The 24,438-nt window shown below is 36.8% G+C and overlaps 1 protein-coding gene across 1 annotated transcript in view; it reads right to left on the bottom strand.

The window, feature by feature from the left end:
* Window positions 1–24,438, bottom strand: part of LOC137391348 (protein sidekick-2-like) — a 78,271-nt gene that overhangs the window by 4,603 nt on the left and 49,230 nt on the right. The window contains exons 20-44 of the mRNA XM_068077799.1: window positions 24,080–24,196; window positions 22,355–22,525; window positions 21,661–22,074; window positions 20,976–21,140; window positions 19,573–19,783; window positions 18,835–19,031; window positions 18,241–18,364; window positions 17,947–18,119; window positions 16,266–16,448; window positions 15,984–16,167; window positions 15,565–15,600; window positions 10,527–10,719; window positions 8,638–8,866; window positions 7,149–7,372; window positions 6,454–6,641; window positions 5,943–6,121; window positions 5,339–5,584; window positions 4,749–4,917; window positions 4,428–4,621; window positions 3,281–3,396; window positions 2,819–3,029; window positions 2,538–2,666; window positions 2,200–2,217; window positions 1,339–1,503; window positions 925–1,050 (exon numbers count right to left, since the gene is read on the bottom strand). Of these exons, the coding sequence (XP_067933900.1) occupies window positions 925–1,050; window positions 1,339–1,503; window positions 2,200–2,217; window positions 2,538–2,666; window positions 2,819–3,029; window positions 3,281–3,396; window positions 4,428–4,621; window positions 4,749–4,917; window positions 5,339–5,584; window positions 5,943–6,121; window positions 6,454–6,641; window positions 7,149–7,372; window positions 8,638–8,866; window positions 10,527–10,719; window positions 15,565–15,600; window positions 15,984–16,167; window positions 16,266–16,448; window positions 17,947–18,119; window positions 18,241–18,364; window positions 18,835–19,031; window positions 19,573–19,783; window positions 20,976–21,140; window positions 21,661–22,074; window positions 22,355–22,525; window positions 24,080–24,196 (4,362 nt within the window). The remainder of the gene's footprint in view (window positions 1–924; window positions 1,051–1,338; window positions 1,504–2,199; window positions 2,218–2,537; window positions 2,667–2,818; window positions 3,030–3,280; window positions 3,397–4,427; window positions 4,622–4,748; window positions 4,918–5,338; window positions 5,585–5,942; window positions 6,122–6,453; window positions 6,642–7,148; window positions 7,373–8,637; window positions 8,867–10,526; window positions 10,720–15,564; window positions 15,601–15,983; window positions 16,168–16,265; window positions 16,449–17,946; window positions 18,120–18,240; window positions 18,365–18,834; window positions 19,032–19,572; window positions 19,784–20,975; window positions 21,141–21,660; window positions 22,075–22,354; window positions 22,526–24,079; window positions 24,197–24,438) is intronic.

Raw genomic sequence — 24,438 nt, 5'->3', positions numbered from 1 at the left:
ACGATACAGAGCCTATAGTTACTTAGTAACGAATGATACAGAGCTTATAGTTAGTAACGGATGATACAAAGCTTACAGTTTGTTAGTAACGGATGATACAGAGCTTATAGTTAGTTAGTAACAGACGATACAGAGCCTATAGTTACTTAGTAACGAATGATACAGAGCTTATAGTTAGTAACAGATGATACAGAGCTTATAGTTAGTTAGTGACGGATGATACAGAGCTTATAGTCAATAATGGATGATGCAGAGCTTATAGTTAGTTAGTAACGAATGATACAGAGCTTACAGTTAGTTAATAACGGATGATACAGAGCTTACAGTTAGTTAATAACGGATGATACAAAGGTTGTAGTCTGTTTGTAATGGGTGATACAGTACTTATTATAGTGCACTTGCTTGATCTATTACCAACTAGTGGCGACTCAATAAAAGGTTTCAGCCCCGTAATTAGTCAGCACATCAAATCTGTTTTAGCAATTTCTGCATAAACAGAGAGCATTATCACATTATGCTAGATTGTTTATATCGGTTTATCTTCCAACTTCCAATTAATATCACTATAACATGTAGAAGAATAACAATTGTCAATATCTTTTCCAAAAAATTTAAATTCGTAATGTTTCATTGTGTTTAAACACTTTTTGTGTGAAAAAAAATTTACACTTAAAGCTATTCTTACAAAAAATCTTTAAAAAATATATACGTGTAGCTACCTCCCTTATATATAGCTACCTCCCTTATACATGTATATAGCTACCAACCTTATATATAGCTACCTCCCTTATATATAGCTACCTTCTTTGCAAAGTTGAAAGTTATCATAACTAAGATTTCTGCTTTGTATTCAAACAGCAAAAGACATCATACAGCAGCATTCATAAAGACTAAACATAAGACGGGCAGGGGCATGCAACTCACCATTATTCTGCCCCTCAACAAGAAAGCCAAGTATCTCACTTTCTTCTGTTGAGCTGACAGTCCATTTGACAAGGATGCCATTCTCTTCATCCGAATACTCAGCCGTTTCAGGGGCCTTTGGTGAGCCTGTACAACATTGTATGAACAGGATAAAAATAAAAACACTTATTTTGTCTTTAGTGTTGTTCTATGTACTCGAATATCTCATCTATCTACAATAGCTGCAAGCTGGTTTTCATGAACTAAAAATAAAATATAAGCAGCAAGACTATGACTAGACAACTTAAAGAACGTGTTGCTGTCAGAAGATGGCAAACATGTACAAGTGATCTTATCACATGTTTAATGTCCTGATTGCTTTAGCTATCAAAAGATGTCATATTGATCGGTATAAAAATCATTCAATACCCGTACCAGGTTTCGGGCCACTCGTATATCTACTAGAAATAGCGTCTCCACTTCCTTTCTTTGTCTTAGCAAAAACAGTGAAGTTGAAAGTTGCGCTGCGGCGTATCCGAACTTCTATGAATGTGCTTGGACTTGGGACAAACTGCGTTGATGAGAATCCGTTCGCAGACGCTGCAAGATAAGGTGAGCTAGTTATAAACAATGAAAAAGTCTAACTAGATAACTAACTTTAAATTTGAATAGCAAATGGTTATAGTTAATAACACAAAAGGCCTATTTCATAATAGCATTCACAGACACAGACATTAGATGAATATAAATGCAGAGAAATTAGATTTAGCCAGTAAGAAACAGCTCTGTAACTGATGTCTCAATAAGTGTATGATTTTAGTCTACAAGTAGAGAAACTAGCGTTACATTCAATGAAAGGAATCAACAAAAATCAAACTAGCATTTGGTTGTCTAAAAAATGCGGTGATCATCGACATGCCATCAAATGGATAACATTAGAACATTGTAAATGAAAGTCTTAAATACAATTCAAAACCTGCGACAATTCGTTAAGGGTTTTCAACGAATTCAATTTATGTTATTTAGTGGCCTGATAAGTGGAGCAACGGCTACCAAAAAAACCTTTAAAATGAATCTAAATTAAAATCTAAAACTTGGCACTCCTAAAATAAAGAAGATTGCATATATCACAATGAGTCAAGGTTTATACAATGGAGCCCAGGCCATGAGAGTATGATAAAATGATGAAGCAACCAACACCCATCCACCTTCCGCAAGGATAACAGCAGTACCACTAAAGAGGATAAACCTGTAATTCCCAGAACACACCCAGTACACAATACAGAGCAAACTCACCAGGGGCATCTAGTGTATCTAATGAACGCAATTAAGTTTATTATTATTACAAAATAGAGACACGCACATAACAGCTATACACCATGCGCATTTCCTCAATAACAGAATAAACTAATAGAGTGGCAATCAGGTCTCGAGTAAAATAAAGTACATGCAACATACCTTGTGAGGCACAGTACCTCAACGATAGAAGTAGCAATAATACTGCAGAAAGTGTGGTAAGTCTATTGCAAATAGTTATAGAGAAGAAAACTCTCAAACCCAACTTGATATCAATTTAAATATCATAGAAACGGTGGCAATACGTAAATTGCTTCTGAGCCATTAAGAAGACCTACCATCGTCCTGAGTTGATGTGATCACGTATTCCGTGATGATTCCATTAGGCTCGGTGGGAGCCTCCCAAGTCACATTGACCACCTCCAAGGTAACTTCCGCAACTGACAAGTTTCCCACCCTTCCAGGAACTACAAAACATGAGTTTGACTCACAAGCTATAAATACATCCTTGACGATGTTAGCTTTGAAGAACCAAAGAAACTTAGAAAAAGTAAAACAGCAATATATCCGCTGAAGTGTTTGCAGAAAATGTAATTCAGCATCTGCTGGAAGACCCTACCTCCTTCATCTGTTGAAACAATGATTGCTAGGCTAGAGGGTCCATCACCAGCGATGTTGTAAGCTGTAATGGTGATCGAATACTCCTTGTACGTCTGTAGGCCTCTGATAGTATGAGAGCTCTTCTCCGGTCCAACCAAATCATATTGTGATGTATCAGTAACAGCCCGCCTACTTCGAGGTTTTGGAACTCCAGTCAATGTGTAATATACCTTAATCATAAAAAAATATGAGCGAATTTTTTTATTTTTTTAGTCAAATAAGTCATTGATATATACTAATAACTTGTTCATCAGGCGTATTTAACACCCGGCAGCTGGAACAAGGACAGCTAACTGGTGTATAGCTCGTTACTTCGCAGATATCTCACACAAACTCTCAGAATGATACTCGATAGTTCAATAGGTTCACCTCATGTTCTCTAACACAGAGTTACCACAATAGAGTTATACAATATAGCCACCTTGTAGCCCAGCAATTGGCCATTAACTTCGGAATCTTGCACAGGCTGCCATGCCACGGTTATTGTCTCATTGCCAGCCTCTCCAGAAGATACAGATGCAGGTGCTCCAACTGGCACTGCAACGTATAAACTAACCCAGTTGACCCACCATAAGAGAACATTATTTTGTGCACCATAACTGTTTGTAAACCTCTGAATGACTACCACAATCTATCGTTTCAATATCATGAATTTCTTATTGCATAGCTTGTTAAGTAAAATCGACAAAGTGATTAGTGTTTTACAGCCTCTCCTTCTCCACTAGAATTTTCTTGTTTAAATGAATAAATATTTTGAAGTTAGTAATGTTAATATGACAAAGTTTTGTGAACGTTGAAAGCTTGAAGTGGATGACTGTCCAAACTGGCAATGACATGGGCAAATATGTGGCCAATACATAGGCAGCACACTGCCGATGGTGCATGACAGGCTGTGTCTAAACAAACATGCTAGCATTCGTCGGTGCAGTGAAAACCAACACTTTTCTGCAGTTGGTTGAAAGAGTTCATTCCTCAAAGTGCAAAATCTTGATTGTGTTATATGTATTCACAATACAAGTTGATTTTATTGGAGATTCACCTTTGAATGAAATAATATCACAGAAAAACTATTTATACATGGTCAAAGATATTCTTACCTGTAACAGATATGTGCAACCTTCTAGTGTCAATAGAAAATGTTCACAAAACATTTAAGGATAATTCTTTAGCTGAGTAAAGTTATTGAAAAACGGGAGTTTGATTCTCTTGTTTAATTCATTTGGTTCATTTCATTGAACTTGAATCTTCTTTTAAGGCCGACTGATTGTTTTCACTAACATACAGCCTTTTTCTAGTTGAGCAGAAATAGTTGCATAAATGATGGTACTATCTCAAACTGTTGATGATCAATTATTAATAATGAATATATTGACAAACTTTCAATCACAATACGTAATGGAAATTCCAACAAGGATGTGATGGCCATCACCTGGTCAATTGGTTGTCTATGGCCATATGGTTGTCTATGGCCATATCTGATGTTTACAGCTATGCATTTCATTGATGTGTGCAGTCATGACTTAAGAGAGCATTGAAGCTGTACTTGTACACATGGTACATAGTATTACCTGCTACTCCGACATAAATAATTGTAGGTGAAGAAGGGACACTGTACCCTTCACTGTTCACAGAACTGAGTCTAATCTCATAAAGGTTGTCAGCGAGCAAATTCTCCAACAAAAGATTTGTGGAAGGGAATGACACTTCTTCAAAACTGTAGTCTTCCAAAATCTTTCTATTTTCTGGATCATAGATGGTGTACCTGTGTAAGCAAAATGCAGATATCACCACCACTTCCTTCCATGTATATGTACACATATTAAATTTAATAAATTGGGAAACGACCAGATAGCCAATGTATTCAGATATTCACAATGTAAACTACTAACCAAATACGTGTGGACAACAAGACACCATTCCAACCGTTGCTGCCGGGGTTGCTCCAGACTATGTCGAGGGATGTGGCAGTCTTGGGTACTACCTTAAGGTTTGATGGTGCTAGGGAAGGCCGCTCTCCAGCTGTGGTGTTCCATTGCTCAGCTGTCATCTCAGATTCACCTGGCACAGCAGACAGTCATTGAAGTATTGCAGTTGAGTAAACAAAAACAACAAGCATCAAACAGCATTGACCAATGTGTTGGCATATTTTATGTTCTAGTTGGAAGTTGTCTGCACCATAAATGTGCAAACAAGAGAGGCAAGTTTTGCGCAATACCACAGGGTGCAGAGCATAAGCATCTTTTTGTTGACTTCTCTAAAAATACCGGTGACTATTCAGTGCAGGTGAGAAGCATGCCATTGCTGACATACCAACATCTACGCACTTGACACGGTCAGCTAATACCAAATAGCATTTGTAAATGCCTAACAAGCTGTTATCCCTAAAGTTTCAATACAAAACTACAGATTTTATATATAGTTTTATTCAGCAATTATATATATTGTTTACATATAGGGACCACACCATTTTATTCCTTACCGATTCCATTGACAGCAGCAAGCTTAAAGAAGTACTTAGTGGAGGGAGTGAGCCCTAGTAGGGTGTAAGTCTCAAGGTGAGCAGCAATGTAAACCTGTGCCTCTGCATATACTCCAGCCTCTGGCTTGTACCAGAGTGTGTAGTTGCTGAGTGGCACTCCGTTGTCATCTGTTCTCTGCCAGGTAAGTGTTATATTTCTTGAACCAGCCAATGCAGCTTTGAAGCTCCTTGGGACAGAGGGAACTCCTAAGAAGACATATCAGAAGACATTTTGTACAAATGCAAACTTTGTGCAATGAAGGATTTTCAGCAAATAAATCAATGAATCAATGAAACAAAGAAACAAAAAATTGTCTTTGCAAAGATGAAAAACAGCTGTCGTTTTTTCTAGACTGCCCTGTCAGATAGTCCGAATGTTCTAAATATATAACAGTTCATACAGGTAATCAAATTTGACTTGATAAAAGACGAATGGCATATCTTCATACATAATTCAGCAATGGCTGTCAACAGCTTCAACCTAATACCAGGAGTTGTCGGCTCAATGTTGATTGAGAAAAGTTTAGAGCAATAAGGTTTGAGCTAAGATAAATGACCAGCTAACCCAGGGTTGATGGTGATGTAACTGCGTAATTGATAACTGCGGCATCACTGGCTCCCTTGGTGTTCACAGCACGAAGCTCAAACCGGTATTCTGCACCTGTTGACAATCCCGTTAACTCCTGATTGAGCTGAGTGATGCTTGTGAGGTTTTCTTCATGGCTTCCATCTGTTTTCCAATACCTACATCATATCATCTTATTGATATAATCTGTTGTTAGCTCCTTAGGTGTTGATATCTGAAACCTTCCCAAAGCAATCTAATATGGCAGATAAGCACTAAACAAGTTGTTCCAAAGCATTTGTTACATGATTCTTAGACATCAATATAATTACGTACCGGTAATTAATGGGTGTATGTAATGTTCATTAGAAGGAGCTAATACTGAAGGTAAAATGATCATTTCATGTAGGGTGGGAGCTACGTACATGTAGTTAATAGAATTTGGAGGCCTGGATGTGCGCACCTTGAATAGAGCGGAGTTCAAAGCTCGGTTTATGGTAGTCATACAGACCTGAGAGTGTAGGTTATGTCCGCAATAGGAGAGTTTGCATGCTCTGGCACCTGCCAAGTCAGTCGTAGAGAGGTGAGCTGAATGTTGTCTATACCGAATGACCTTGGAACACTCGGTTTATCTTGCAAAGTCCTTACTTGAATTGGGAGTGATAGGGCACCATCTCCCATATGCGTGTAGGCGAGCACCTGCAGTGTATAGTCACATCAAATCAGTGCATGTGTAAGATATATACAACAGCCATCTCTCAATGACGCGTGCCATAACACATTTACTTGCTTCCTTGCAGAGCAACAAAAGTGTCTTGATACCAAGATGCTAGTATTTTAACCTTACTCAAATGAACTGTAATCGCAATGGAATATATGGAACAAAAGCGGTCAAATCACTGCTTGGTTCAAGGCTAACATGCGTTCTTTTAGGCTGTTGATTCCTGCTACATGCGGCTCGTAGTATGTGAATGTGCTAAAGGGCATATAGATGCCAAATTTAGCTTCAACCATGTTTGTATGTTTGCTGCCCATTCCCGAGGCAAAGAAAATGTATGTGTCTATTATAGTACGATCAGTCAACCACTTTTAGAGCTATCTTATGTTTTGTAATGTCCTCTAATGTCACCTAATGTTTTCTTACATTATCTAATGATATTTAGCATTATCTAATGTCTTCGATACCTATTCTCCTATTCTACATACCTGAAGGTTGTATTGAGTGTAGCCAAAGAGATTGCCCAAAAGCATTCCCCAATCGGTAGTCGTCACCTCCATAGTTGGAGCCGAAGCCCCGTCAACAGCATATATGAGCCTATACCCAAGCAGCTTACCATTAAGCTGCTCGGCTGTGAGCCGTGTCCAGAGTAGATCTATCTCAGAGCTGCTGATGCTTATGAACCGTTCGAAGAATGGTCCAACGCTAGGAACTGCAAAAATAGTCACGCGCCTATGGACACTCGCTGCCTATGGACACTCGCTGCCTATGGACACTCACTCGTAAATTCTTTTAACGATATTCAAATACTTTCATTTTATTGGAGTCAAGTCAGTCTGACTGCCTCCTGATTTGGTAAACATGCCGCCATTACGTCAGCTTTCCGTTAGAGGTTGTAATAATGTACAGAATAAATAGATATATAAATATGGTACAGAATAAAACTAGCAAGATCACATACACTAGCTGATGTTGTCAATGGATTATGTGAAGACGGTTCACTATAGTACTTATTTATTTATCTACACATGTATATGTATGTATATATATATATATATATATATATATATATATATATATATATATATATATACATATACATGTACATCTGTACACCTACATCTATACACATACATCTATACACATACATCTATACACATCTATCTATATATCTATAATACACATCTATCTATATATCTATAATACACATCTATCTATATATCTATAATACACATCTATCTATATATCTATAATACACATCTATCTATATATCTATAATACACATCTATCTATATATCTATAATACACATCTATCTATACATATATATCTATACACATATATCTATACACATATATATACAATAAAGTATAGGCTAAAAGTCAGCATAAAGTGCTCGATACTAAAATAGAGCTTAATATAAATTTGGTAAGAACTTTATTAAAATTTGTAATATGAAACTTTTAGTAATTTTCATGCTTAGCCAAATTTTAATAAAGTTCTTACCAAATTTACACATATATCTATACATATATTTATCTTTCATTAATCACGCATTGTTCTTTTTTTAGGTTGATTAGACAATTCTGAGGTTCGGGAGCTTTTAAGAGGCATAAAAAAGGGTGTCACCAGCACTTTGCACTTTTACACTACAAAACGCAACAAGAAAAACAGCAAACCCCGGCAACCGCTATCACAATGATCACGCCGATGGATTTAACTAGAAAAGAGTTTGAGAGGGCAATTCATGTAATACGTATTTTAATTTTTTTAACATTTTTAAATGTTTTAAGAATATTTTACACCGCGAAAGCTGAACCCCAAAGTATCAAGGAATAAATCTACATCAAGGCTTGCGGCCAATATCCCATAACAAGTAATAATCTGAAGCTTTTAAGTGATTATCAGAATGTAATTCACATTGCAGTTTGAGCGCTCTCCCGATGCAAATGTATGAGAAAACAACAACAATTACATACCGCCTTCAATAGTTGTAGAAGTGACCTGATCACTGGGGAGGCTTTCATTCACATTGTTTACAGAGATCAGTCGCACGTGGTATGTAGAAGAAGCAAGTAGGTTCTCGAGTACATAAAACCTGCTGCCTGGATTGTGAACTGTTCTTTGGTTCCAGGAACTCTCTTTATCTTTCCTGTAGTCAACTCTGTAACGAGCCCCTTCTCCATTGAAATCCTCAAGGTCTAAAGGCTACAAAGACGAACATTAAGATCGGTCAGCTCAACATAACGATGTTTGTAAACAAACCAACTTTTGCTCAAGAAGTACATGAAATAAGCTGTGTTAGATACTGCGTGTTAGATGCCGCGTGTTAGATACAGCGTGTTAGATACCGCGTGTTAGATACCGCGTGTTAGATACCGCGTGTTAGATACCGCGTGTTAGATACCGCGTGTTAGATACCGCGTGTTAGATACCGCTTGTTAAATACCGCGTGTTAGACACCGCGTGTTAGACACCGCGTGTTAGACACCGCGTGTTAGACACCGCGTGTTAGACACCGCGTGTTAGACACCGCGTGTTAGACACCGCGTGTTAGACACCGCGTGTTAGACACCGCGTGTTAGACACCGCGTGTTAGATACCGCGTGTTAGATACCGCGTGTTAGATACCGCGTGTTAGATACCGCGTGTTAGAAGCCGCGTGTTAGAAGCCGCGTGTTAGATACCGCGTGTTAGATACCGCGTGTTAGATACCGCGTGTTAGATACCGCGTGTTAGATGCCGCGTGTTAGATACCGCGTGTTAGATACCGCGTGTTAGACACCGCGTGTTAGACACCGCGCGTTAGACACCGCGCGTTAGACACCGCGCGTTAGATACTGCATTGTACGAGTGTAATCACATTGACTATTTCAAACATTTCCACATAACTTTTACTCGATCCACAATATATCTTTCGTCGTGGATACATTTAGTTTTGTAATGTAACATAACTAGAAACTTTAATAAGCATTAATGAAACACGGAAGAAAATACGAAACATGGGATGCTGTTTAGACGGAGTGTGTGTACTCTAACGACCGTGGATCATCATATTAGCAAGTTACAACAACTCCAAATAATTTGGACATCCTGTCTATATAAAGGTGCCTTTTGCATTATCGATTTAGATACTAAATATTTCTATAATAACGAGTCTATTTTTAATATAAAGTCATTTTGTACTTTTTTCACTAATAAATATAAAAAGTTAAACAAAGGTTTTGTTGTCAAAATTAGTTGTTGCCAAAGGGTGAAACATCCCATGTCTTTTTCACAATAAGATATAGCTTGAAGCCTGGCTCACATTAAACACCTGCTAAGTTGGCCCATGCACTGTTACAGTTCACATTGATCAGGCGGTACAAACTGAGCCAAGCATTTGTAGCTCTTACATATCTCGCATATATTTTACCTCTACACGCTGATCTACATGTTTGACGAGTTTTGCGTGTGAACAGACAGTATGTTTTTGTGGTGCGGAGGATGCGAATTTGGAGTTGTGCGCACGTTGAGTTATCTAGTGATAAGTGTTTCAATGGGCTTTCACATGTTGCGGAGTAACACTGGTGCTTTGTTAAAAATGATAAAGAATTCTACAGCAGAGATCATACCGGTGCATTCAGAACTGATCACATCGTATTATGAGTGACGAAAGTGTGAAAGATGTTTAAAATGGAATAGTTTGCGCGACATATTCTTGCACATCATTCGCAAGTGCCGTTTCGATCTTTCGCAAACATGAAACATTTAGAAAAAAAATTGACGGATGACACAAACTTGCGGATCCAGCGCATCATAGAAACATAATGAAGGTCATAAATGTGAATCAGCAAACCGATAGTGACCAAAATTATGAAATGCTTACCTCCCAATTGATAATGAGAGTGGAATTGTTCTGAGGTCGAGCTGTAACGTTTGAGGGGGGTGTGTCAGGTGCCGCCATAGCGGTAGTGATGATGTTTGTAGGATCACTCGGCTCGCTGTTCCCCTTTATGTTTTTGGCTATTATTCGTAATCTGTACTTTCGATAGGGCTTCAAATTTGTGATTTCCAGCTCACTGCAAAAGTAATTGGCATGGCATGGCATAAAGGCAAGCCACATAAGAAGAAAGGAGGTAATTTCTTAAAAATCACTACAGAAGCTATATAAAAGAATGTATTCAGTTGCCTGTAGGTAATCATGACTCCTACATAATGTTCCTACATATGTAGACACAAACGCCGAAGCTAAATGAGGGTTTATCATTAGACAACAAAGGGCAAGGGTGTGCGTGCTAGATGCGTATAGAAAAGATGCCAGGCAGCGCCTTAGATAAGAGTACAGTGTGTCAGCAAATCAGCAGTAGTCAAAAAATAATACATTCCATGTATCAGAGCGCCAATAGGAAAAGAGCATACCCAGCATTATGTTGAGCCAAAACTTATGCTAAATCATTCAATAATACGCTGCAAGATGGCTTCAGCGAGGCCAAGATGCTAACCACACTGCAAGACTGCTTGACACATTCATGCAAGAAAGCCAGAATTTGTGAAGGGTTAGCCACACGATTGGCTGAATTGACATTTTAGACAAGCATATATTTTTCATTAACACAACTACATGTATATCTTTCCAGCTTACAGTGAATAGTTATAACACACTCAGCAACTATACAACTCGATTGCCTAGTTACGACCTCAGAAATTAATATTGGTATAGCTATTTTCTGTTTCCCTTCCACGAATAAACAACACTAACAAACAGGCAGAGAGACGACGGAATAATGAAAATTGCATTAGTTACCAATAAAACATAAGGAACAGTTGTTAAAGTTGAGCAAATTTTGATTAATTCAATTACAAGCCTCAATGCTCTAGCTGCAGTTGTTCACCTCTGAAACAGCATCTGTTAATTAGACCTTGCGTTGGGCAGCATGACATGCATCCCTACGCCCTATTACCCTATGTGTACACTGTACAGTGTCCACAATTACTCCGCTGATTTTGGTACAAGTTCAATTAGCTGATCATTCTAGAAAACATTTTTATTACCAGCCTATTCAAAGCATGTCGAGCAATCCATTGCACTTTAATTTGGCAATGTTCAATAGGCCAATTAGAACCAACTCAAACACTCTATGAGTTCAATTCATCCCATAAATTGACAGTTTACGTTTTCACACCGCCGATTCGAATAGACACCCTCGATACAAATGGACACTTCAATACAAATGGACATCCTCGATACAAATAGACAACCTCGATACAAATAGACACCCTCGATATAAATGGACACCCTCGATATAAATGGACACCTCAATACAAATGGACATCCTCGATACAAATAGACAACCTCGATACAAATAGACACCCTCGATATAAATGGACACCCTCAATATAAATGGACACCTCAATACAAATGGACACCTCAATACAAATAGACACCCTCGATACAAATAGACACCTCAATACAAATAGACACCCTCGATACAAATGGACACCTCAATACAAATAGACATCAAATAGACATCCATGATACAAATATATACTCTCAATAAAATTACACACCTTTAATACAAATAAAATCACTTGATACAAATAGACGCCCTCAATACTAATGACTTTTTTCATCATTGAGACTTGTGTGGAATATTCTAATGAATTATTTGTTAAAAGATGAAATCCCATTTTACGCAAGGCTAAACATAATCAGTAACATGTCTTGTTATGAAATTAATAAGAAATTAACAAGAGATTGCATCACAGCTCTAAATTAATCATAATATAATATAACTGCCACAGCAAATTTAAAAGAACAATACAAGAAAACAGCACTGAACCAAATCTGACTTTGATAACAAAAACTATTACAAGAGTGTTGAAAATTCAATGCAATACAAAGTTAATTGCTACCAATCTGTAAACTCATGAACTAAAATAATGTAGCACATGTCAACGGCAAGCATCTAAAAACTTAATGCTATGGACAACACATTATTATAGAGTTGTTTCCTCGTGTTCAAGCCAAATATCACTGAACAGACTTGATAACAGATGTAATTATTAGTACATTTTTATTCTTCTTTTACAGTGGAACCTCGATTCTCGAACGCTTCAGTTTTCGACTAAAAATTTGAGATTTGTTCGTCTTGGATCTCGAACATAAATTTAGTTCTGGACCAAATCGGAGCATGCGCATCGAAATTAAACGTTCGGAATAGCTCCGGAAACAGCGTGTTTATACATTTAACGACGTTGTTATGAACCACTTTCGGAAGGTTCTCAAACAAAGGGAGAAGTTTCACTTCATAGGTTCTTTACAAAAAGAAGGAGCCATCTGGGAGGACGTCGCCTCTACCGAAGAGACTTTCTAAGGACACAACTCCTTCAGTCGAGTTACCCTAAATTGTTTTGGAGGAGGATTCTTCTTCAAAGGTGTGAAGTAAACATGCCATTGCTGTTTATATTTTCTTTTTCACACAATTTTTGATGTGACTGATCTGTTGCATTTTTTTGCTGTTTCATTTTCAAATTCTGTGATTTTTGGTATTGTATCGTAACCTTTATTGTTTTCGATGTTTTAAGAGCAAAGCATACGAAATGTTTACTTCTTGTTTTCTTTTTTCATCGTCATAGATAGAAAATTTTTTATTAAAATTAAACACGATCTATATCTACCCATTTTTATTTACAGTATGCAGTATACAGTACAGTTTATGGTATAAAATGTTAAAAAATACTATACCGAAGCTGTTAAATCGAATTGGAACGGATTAAAATTTACATAGATTAATTCTAATGGGAAAACTTGTTTCAGATCTCGAACAACTCGGTTTTCGAACAACCTTCTGGAACGGATTGTATTCGAGAACTGAGGTTCCACTGTATTTCTTTATACATATTGCTAAAGAATTTAAGTCAATTGCGTGCCACAATTTATGAATATGAGCAATATTATATCGCTACGCAATATTATAACACTATGTAATATTATATCACTATGTAATTTTATATCACCATGTAATATTATATTACTATGTAATATTATATCACTATGTAATATTATTTCACCATGTAATATTATATCACCATGTAATATTATATCACTATGTAATATTATATCATGATGTAATATTATAACACTATGTAATATTATATCACTATGTAATATTATAACACCATGTAATATTATATCACCATGTAATATTATATCACCATGTAATATTATATCACCATGTAATATTATACCACCATGTAATATTATATCACCATGTAATATTATATCATTATGTAATAATATATCACTATGTAATATTATATCACTATGTAATATTATATCACTATGTAATGTTATATCACTATGTAATATTATATCACCATGTAATATTATATCACCATGTAATATTATATCACCATGTAATATTATATCACCATGTAATATTATATCACTATGTAATATTATATCACTATGTAATATTATATCACCATGTAATATTATATCACCATGTAATATTATATCACTATGTAATATTATATCACTATGTAATATTATATCACTATGTAATATTATATCACCATGTAATATTATATCACCATGTAATATTATATCACCATGTAATATTATATCACCATGTAATATTATATCACTATGTAATATTATATCACTATGTAATATTATATCACCATGTAATATTATATCACCATGTAATATTATATCACCATGTAATATTATATCACCATGTAATATTATATCACTATGTAATATTATATCACTATGTAATATTATATCACTATGTAATATTATATCACTATGCAATATTATATTCCTACCAGCTAAATGCCGGCGTCGCACGGGTAATAAAAAAGTCTCTGCAAAAAAAATTGATTTTTAATTGGCTAAGTTTTTTACCCAATGAATTGGAGTAACTTAAGCTAGTCTAAATCTTTATTATAATAAGATCCGTGTCCATCCCTTTGAAGCCAGCTTTAGGAAAAAAGATTGCGTCATGATCTCTCATGCAATCATGATCTTTAAGCGTGTTTAATAAAACATGTAGTGTACAATTTTAACCAACCGGCATTAAAGATTAGCAGGCGTAATAAGTATGATGAGCGTAATTATTCCATAGTATGACCAGTTGGATGCGTAGTGTAATGAATAGTATGTCTGTCTGCAGAACTGGAGGTTCCACGATCAATTCCATTCCATTGCAAAGCAGATTTTTTGTTCCTATAGCTTTGTCGCTATAACTGGATACACAAATGACAGACAAACAAACACTGAGATTTATGTATACAGATGACAATATTATATCACTATGCATTAGTAAAAAAACTGACAAAGTTCAATATGTGATATTTTGATTCATTTTTATCAAACTTGTTTAAGTACATGTATTACAGAAAACAGTGCATCAGCAACTTTCAGTTTTTAGCTTTAATAGAAATACAAAAACAGTCCAGTTTTTTCCATATATCTCACGATATATATTTACAGTACGTAGGCAGGGTCGGAAACGGAAAAAGGAAGGCAAAACTAAAATGGATTTTGAAAAATTTTAATGTGTGAAGTTATTACTAATTACTATGTAAATTTGTAAAATTCTCAAATCATACCTCCTTCAGATATGACTGCTCTATCACAACAACATTGTGTCGCTGTACAGCTTTTGTGTAAAACAAGGCGCCCTTGACTTCTTAATTGGTCAACAGCTATTGTTTCAAGCAGGCTGAGCTCATAACCAGTAAGCATGAAGAGAATAGGAAGACAAAGAAAGACTCAGTATTATCAGTCAGAATGAGAGAATACTTTGCAGTGTTTCACACAGGGAAATCGGCATAAAGCTAATAAGAGATCATTGGCCAGCGTATATGCAGCCGTACAGACAGCAAGCTGATGCACATGCCAGTCCTGTGATACGTACACAAGAGTTGTATTTATCTCAGCAGAATATTCCATTCTAGAATAACCATCAAGGTAATTCCTGTTTGAGAACTAACCCATTCATCTACAGTAGTGTCTTTTCTTAGCTAATAGGCTTTACAATCCACCCGCTGTTAACATGTTGGTGTTGCCAAGAGAAAACTGAAAGACTAGTAACTACACAGTTACTAGTCTTATGATTTATGTTAGCCAATCATAGAACTGCAGACCAGAACAGTTGACTCGCTTAATATTACGAGCAGTCGATCTCTTACAACGTAAATAATCCGTTTCTTTACGTCAAGTGGATTTGCGTTATAGGAGCTACTGTGACTTACACTTGCCAGCAACATATAACATCCTATGTATCCACCAAACTATTTTATACCAATAGAATGATAGTCTATCATGTGGTCTTACTTGGCCGGAGTGATTGGAGTTGGGACACTTGCTAGGACCGTCCAGTCAACATCTCCGGGCTGCTGGGCCTCAACTATCCAAAGCGTGATTGGAGCATCTCCATCCCAGTCCAAGTGGAAGTTGACGATAAGTGACCGGCTTCCCACATCTTTCACCTCCACCTCAGTAACCTTAGATGGTTTTTCTACAAACATCAGGCACACAAACATACGTACATGGTTTGGACACATCAGATTAAATGGTTGTACCATTGAGTCTATGTACAGAAAATGGTGACTGTACCAGGTGGGCCTCTGGTGGTCTTCCTGATTGACTCGCTCGGACCAGGACGAATAGTATTGGCTGTAACTCGGATGTTGTATTCCGTCTTAGGCAAGAGTCCACCAACAGTATAATTAGTCTCAGGTATCTCATATGACTGTTCAGTGCCATCCTCTCCAAATTGAGATATTTCCAAGGTGTAATCTAGGAATAAATGTAATATTTCCAAGGTGTAATCTAGGAATAAATGTAATATTACCCAGGTGTAATCTAGGGATAAATGAGATACCTTCAAAGTGTAATCTAAGGTTAAATTTAATATATCCAAGGTGAAATCTGTACATAAATACGATATCACCAAGGTGAAATCTACGGATAAATATGCTATCTCCAATGTGAAATCTTCGAATAAATGGGTTATCTTCAAGGTGAAATCTATGAATAAATGTAACATTTTCAAGATATAATATAGGAATGCATGTGATATCTCTGGTTTGATATCTGAAAATGAATTATCTGAATAGAAAATCCTATACCCATTTACGGTACATACAAAAGGAATGGAAAATCTAGAACATGCAATTATTTCTGTTCCTTGACATTAAATGAGACAGGCGATGTGCGACAACACATAAGATCAGCAAGACAGATGGCAGAGCAGTTCATCAGCATTAATATAGACCTACATATTACAACATGGAAAAACTATCTCTAAATATTTTACTAAAAAGAAATGCAAATGAGAAATGAAATACAAGTAGCCTGAGTTCTTCATATGCACACACAAACTATCAAACTAACTGACTACTTACCTATCCGACTATTTATTTAACTATATAAGTATATAGCTAATAATCTATGTCTAACTGAAAACTCTCCGTGTATGTCATACTCTTCTCAAGTGAACAACAATAGTTACACAATTGCGACTGATTTCCATATGCTACAAGATTAGATTTGCACAAACTTTAAAGACAGTTCACCAAGTTACAGGTTCCTGTTTCTACCATCTTCGATGAATGAGCATAATTTGCGTGCATTTCTGGCAAGGTCTCGTCACCAACTATTTTGATAATTAGCTTATATTTCAGCATTTTTTGAGAACAATACCATTTCCTGTAATAACGTTTCCTGTGATACCGTTTCTAGTAATACCGTTTCTAGTAATACCGCTTCCTGGAATATTTTTTCGATAATACCGTTTCCGTAATACCGCTTCCGTAATACCGTTTCCTGTAATACCGTTTCCTGTAATACCGTTTCCTGTAACACTGTTTCCTGTATGGCCGTTTTTTGTAATACTGTTTTTTGTAATACTGTTTCTTGTAATACTATTTCTTGTAATACTGTTTCTTGTAATACCGGTTCATGTAATACCGTTTCCTATAATACTTTGAGAAAGTTGTGAAGCTAATCACTACCCAATGTTCTGCATTAGAATCTCTGTGAAACTGCAGTAATTTGAACCTAATTCGGAGATGAAGACAGTGTAATAAAATATATAAAAGCTCAGAGCCAGTCTTTTCACAGAATTAAACCAGCTGGTGATCAATTGTTATGTAACAAAAACTCATTCATTTAAAAAGAAATAGCCATTATAACGTACACGTTATAGATGCCAATGCGAACAAAAGTCAAGAAGGAATCTGCAATCATATGCCGGCATCGTAGAAAGTTCAAAAGGTACACTATAACTACTCACTCCTTAGTATGCCATTACTGACCGCTGGCGGCAGCCAGCTGACCAAAATACTCTCATGGGTAAACTGAGGAATTCGTAGCTCTCGCACAGCCTCAGGTGCATCCTCCAAGGTAGTGCAGTAAGTGGTGTTTGCAGGACCCTCCCCAGCATTGTTGTATATGGTTAACGTCACTCTGTGAAACACACAACCACATGACAAATTGCTATAACAAGGTTTATGGAGATATATACAGACAAAGATACCTCCTCTACAACTTGGAATTGTTTATGACGCTGTAATAAATATGCATGTACCTGTAAGATGTGAACTTCTTCAAGCTCCCAATTTGAGTGCTCTGTGATGTCTGTCTCGCCCAGTCAACTTCAATTGGATCTAACGCAACCATCTCATCCATTTCATATACTCGAATTCGGTAGCCTGCAATCATATTCATAGATACACAGACAAACCTATAGTAAATTTATAAGAATTTTGCAATTTTCACAAGGCTTAGAAGCAGTAAAATCAGTAATATTTCATTAGGAACTCTGTACTGTTTATAAAACTGTTGAAAAATCCATGTTTGAAATGTCATCGTTTAAAAGGATGTTGAAGCAGATGCATTGGCTTTATTAGTCTTATTATGTACATGTTTATGATGTACATGTTTATGTATTGTGTTTATGAAATGTGAGATAAGTGTATTCATATTATATAAAAATTTAAATGCCATGAAATTATTTACAAGACAATTCATTATCACAAAGAAAGAGCTCTCTGCTGTTCGTCAGACTCTCCAAAGAGGCTTGTTTTTTGTTGTTGTTATTTCTGACGTCTATTTTTTCACACCAAGTGAACTCTAATGTAGATTGCCAAGCTTTCACTTCTATGTATCAGTCAAAGCATACCTTTGGGGTCGCCTCTAATCAGTGAGTAAGGTGGTCTATCCCATTCGAGAAAGCATTTAGTAGAGGTGATTCCAGTACAATTTCGAATGCTAGGAGCAACAACTGGTACATTTTCAGCTGTAGTCTTAGAATACTTGGCACTGAATACATGTTCTGTCGTGTTCACCTCATTAATAGCAGCAACCATGACCCAATACCTGCAACACGTACCACCAACATCAGCATGAGTGCTAGTGCAAACATTACTAGATAGATAGAAAATAAACAGACCTTCCATGGTTGGGTTTAAATCTCGGTTGTGAGTACATCTCACAAAGTAATAGGAGTTCATATCTTATCCTCTGAGTGAAAGTACTGAAAAGTCTGAATCTCATACTATGGATGATGTAGTTTTAGATTTTATATCCAAGTAGCAAAAACGGAGTGATTGAGCGAGTGTATGTTTATGGAGCTAGAGAGGGATAAGTAACAACTACAATCCGAACACTAATTATACGCAGAGCTGCTCTGAGATGCATCGAAGATATGCTAACCGTCCAATAAGAAACTTTATTTACATTCAGTTTTTATCATGTGTCATATTCTACTACTTCTGAAGAATATTATGACAATCTTCAGCTCTAGGAATGCACCAACAAGACTAGCGGGTGACATACAAGCGAGCAAATGATGAATTAGACAGGAAGAGCCAAGTATATACATGTGAATAGCAAATGAAGAGCGTCAGGTGCTACCTACAGATTGTAAGGCAGAAGATCTCTAATCTCTACGGTAGTCTGAGTTTCATCTACGACTTTTCTGCCGAGGCTCGGCGCGTTTTGACCATACTCTACAATGTAACCTGTGAGTGTCTCAGAGTTCCAGCCATTTTGAGGTGGTGGATTGAATTTTATTGTCAATGAGTTGGAAGTAGCGGTCACTTGCTCGATCACCGGAGGAAGGCTGGGTGCTGAAACATGATAAGATTGTTAAACTGACATGCTTGTCCGGTTGGATACACGATAACCAATTGACACATACGACCTAATACACTTTCTAGGCTACTCCTGTGCCAATTGAGAGGGCACAGAGAGCATTGCAAAGTTAGCTTAACAGTAAACATGAATTTAACGAGGTACGGCATCATGAGCTGATAACTCTTCATGGAACACCAAGTTTTTCACTGGAAAATGGTATCATGCTTAAACTAGCGGTTATGCTTCATGTCATTGCAACATTAAAATATGCAGAGGGTATGAGAATAATTCTCTTTTTATAAGCGCCAAGAATAATTCTTTACAAAGCCTCTTACAATAGCACTCTCATCGTGCTGAGAAAAATGAGCATGCTCATGCTCAGATGATGCTCATGCTCAGATGATGCGCATGACAAGTATGCTTTCGAAATCACTGGAGTTAAATGGAAAAGGGGAGGTGCTCAGACAAACAAGACATCATACCCAACAACAGACAATGACTAGACATTCATATTATTATATTTCATATGTTTTGATCGGCCATAGAGTCGCATCCAACGAAGCAATGATGGATGTTGACTGGCCGACTCACACAGGCCAAATATCCAGACGAATCGATTTAAAATTTTAGTTGATTTTATTAGAAAGTATCGGCATTTTTTATCATTTGCGATTTTTTTTTGTTTGAGGTGGTCTGACTTCCAGGATATTTCAGGAGTAAAATCGACAAAACTTGATCGCGGCTACAACGCTCAAATCCAGCGAATTATGTGATTATGACGTCTAGAGTTGCAAAGAGACCAAGACAATAGAGATGCGTAACGCAGCAACTTGAATGCAGCAGCCGATATCAACTATAGCTAAGGAAACTATAACAAGGATAATGACTAGCGACGTCATTTGGCATGTATTTCTTTTTCAAGCATTTTAACCGTGATCAAGTTTTGTCGATTTTAATCTTAAAACATCCTGAGTCAGATCACCTCAAACATAAACAACAATGATAAACGATAGAAAAATACCAATATTTTTGATAAAATCTACTTCAGACTTTGTGTTAGTCCATCTTTAATTTCTATTTACAAAATCGCCTGCAGTGCACGGAATGTATAAATATAGTAGTATGTAAAGAACAGGACAGAAAAGGTCTTTTCCGACAAGACTAGTAACAAGGTTTCGGCCTAACCTTTGGGGGGAATTCTGATTGCTTCTGTCGAGAAAGTCTCTTGGCTGGCCCCCACAGAATTGTGAGCTGACACTACAAACTGGTACGTCTTGGCTGGCTTCAGGCCTACCGCTTCATAGCTTGTGCGTTGAGAGCCTATGTTGTCTTCGAGCAACACAAAGTTGGCTGCAAATGTATTGAGTATTGAGTACCCATTGTTTTAACTAGATGAGACAGTCTACCTAGAAAAGCCAATCACAACAAAGCTAGAGACCAATGACCAAAGCTAAACAAAAAACAATAAAGAAATGGTACAGACACGGGTTAAATCTGGTGAAATTAAGATAAAAAAAATGATTGACTCGTTATTATTCATCAAATTTCTTAAGTTCTACGGCGCATATTTCAGTTCAACTTTGAACTTGATCTGAATCATAACGTAAACAACTAAGGCCCAAAATAAGTCCTTTTTATACAAGCTCCAAGGTTAATAACTAACGGTAACATTTTTTGTAACAATTACGGCTAACTAGATAGATCTTCTAAATAGTTTACCCTAGTAACATTGCTGCTATCTGTATGAAATATATAGCTCTTTTGTAACAGATCTTTTTCACCATAAGGTAATTAATAAATTTTATTCTTAATCCTACATTTGATGTGAAGTACATATTCAAGTAGATATAAATAGTGTGTGTAAGCTTACGGGTTCCACTTTTATATTTAATAACATATTTAAGTATGGGCCGATTTCCATCATAGGGAGCTTGCCAGGTGATGTTGATACGATCCTCGCCTGACAGCCTCGCAAGCGGCTCCACTGGATGGGGAGACTCCAACACAATGATATCATATGAGCGCGATCCATTACCCGCAAGAGACGTCACTCGGCAAGTAAATGTTCCCTCGTCAAGCAATGAGCGAACGGGGTTAAAACTCAGAGTCTGGTTGCCATTTGTAAGGCGTCTGGATCCATCAGGAATGATAAGGTTGTTATTAAGATACCACAATATTGTGACAGACACTCGTGAATCCTTGTCGAGAAGGCAGGAACGATTGACATGAGCTGACTTGAACACATCGGATTGAACATTCTCTGGTGAGATAATGGTTGTCCGATCTGTCAACATGTAAGAAGGCAAATGAGCTTTTCGCTAAACTAAGGCCTTTTCAGACACAATTATTCCTAGTCGGTAACAGCCTACCATTAAATATGCAAATATATTCGTTGACTTGGCCAACTAGCTATTCATACATCTAGATGCTCAGCCAAACAGAAACAAATTGCTGTTACCAGGTGCTACATAAACTGAGCACACCCTGTCAAAGACACACCAGAATCTCATCGTTAACATGAGATGCAGGAGAGGTATAGGTATTGACGGATGACAAGGACTTACTGTACACTGTGACATAGCTGCTAGCCTGTGCTGTGTCTAAGGTGTTGTTAGCCTTGCATTGATAGGTGCCGCTGTCGCTCCATATCGCTGATGGAATCTGAACACTGGTGTTAGTAGTTGTCAACCGAGATCCAGAGGTCAGGCCTATCATACCCCCACCAAACGTCGGATCTGCAAATATGCCAACAAGAGCAACATAAGCAAGTAGGAGCCAGTAGTGTGATAACTCTGAAACTCTGATAGTTCATTGATTACGTGGCTAGAACTAGACAAACATGCTTCATATCTTTAAACAATGCCAAAAAATCTGTAACATGAATGCCAAGAGCCCTGGTTCACATAGATTGTCCAATACAAGGCCAGAAACATAAAAGCCGACACAACACTCTTGCGATATTGGTTATTTGTTCAAATGCTCTGAATTCAAAGCAATTAGAATCTTCAAGGATCGATGCAAACAGATCGCAGGGTTCTAATTAAATTTTTTTACCTTTTGTGCACAAGCACGAAAGGTAAAAAAAAATAGAAAAATAGCGGTTTTACAGTATATGTGAATTAGGTCTTACAGCCCAGCCAGGCTCCTAACTGGATCGCGTGTAGCTATAACTATTATGCAATTCTTCATCATACATCACTTGCTGCCAGTTAGTCAGTCGCTCCTTTTGCTAAACTTTCATTGCAATTTTGATTCTTACGACTTAATGAACCATCACTTTGTTATATAGCAAACAAAATAATGCTTCAAACAACATGAACTTCATGTTGTGATATTTTAACATATTTAAAAATTCTTTTAAAAATCTAATGTGCCATCATGAATTGATCTTGCTAATTGAAAAACCCTTATCACAATCACACGAGTAAGCTATAAAAATAACATTAATTAGTAGACATTTTTTCCCCTCTAGCAGTCATTTCAGAAAGCAATTCAAATCCATTAAGAACCATTTAGAATATGATTGATATGTGAGATGCTAACAATTGATCAAAATGCGAAGGAAGTAACTTGATAAATTTGTCAAACATTCACTCTATACAAAAATATGACATTTGAACTGTTTCTTTCATCTATGAAAATAATTTATCAAAAATTGAATGATCAGCCTACAAATCAAGCCCTTGTGTTTGCTATCTATTAATGATCGATGAAAAGATTATTTAGCTGAAAACTCCCACATATCTATGTTGTATGTATATGTATGTATGTTGTAGAAAACATTAGGAAACTTATTACGTTCTCTTATTATGTTGAATGAAAGAAAATGTATGTCTAAAACAGGAAACTTGTTAGATTAGGTTCTCGTATTAGTTTAGAAAGAGACTTCACATCGTAAATCTCTAAAAATAATGGTTGTTGATTTTCATTTAACAGAATGTCTGTGTTCCAAAAACATACTTTTGAGATGATCATGAACATTTGTTGCTGAATTTTAATGCAGAATGGTTAAAATAAGATATTGGAAAATTACTATGATTTATTTTTGTGCTCTGTCACTGAATAGAACCGATATCAAAATGACCACTAGGGATTATAGGGACCACTAGAGATTATAAGGACCACTAGGGATTATAGGTATTATAGGGGCCACTCGGGTTAAAGGGACCGCTAGGCGACTCTGATAACAAGAGTTACAAAGGCATGTGAAAATGTAACGAGTCACACAAGTGTTTCCAATAGATGTCATGTGATACACAGAACACTCTAGAAATACTAGAGAAACTCACTGAAAGACCAATAGACATCTGGCCATGGCTCCCCAGCAACCAGACAAGTAAGTAACACTTCTTCGCCAGAAAGGACTGTCTTGTTTCGGGGAGGAGTAATGATTGAAGGAGGAGCTCCTAGAAATATCATTGGCATGAGTATGCAGCATTCAGTAGCAGGCGAGTTTGACTACCTGTGTAGATCGTCACTGATTAGCCGGCCAATCAAATACATGTACAAACAAACTTTGGCAGATGTTACGATAGTTCATCCATCAGAGGAGAGCAAACCACTGGTAAACCTTTTTTCTTACATCTAGCAAAAGCCTGTCATTCGAACATTGGCTACTTTGCACTAACGCTTAGCCGATGTTATTTTA

The sequence above is a fragment of the Watersipora subatra genome, chromosome 1, assembly GCF_963576615.1.
Source record: "Watersipora subatra chromosome 1, tzWatSuba1.1, whole genome shotgun sequence".
In the NCBI taxonomy this organism is placed as follows: domain Eukaryota; kingdom Metazoa; phylum Bryozoa; class Gymnolaemata; order Cheilostomatida; family Watersiporidae; genus Watersipora; species Watersipora subatra.
The sequence above is the reverse complement of the archived record's forward strand: the minus strand, read 5'-3'. Positions and strand labels throughout refer to the sequence as shown.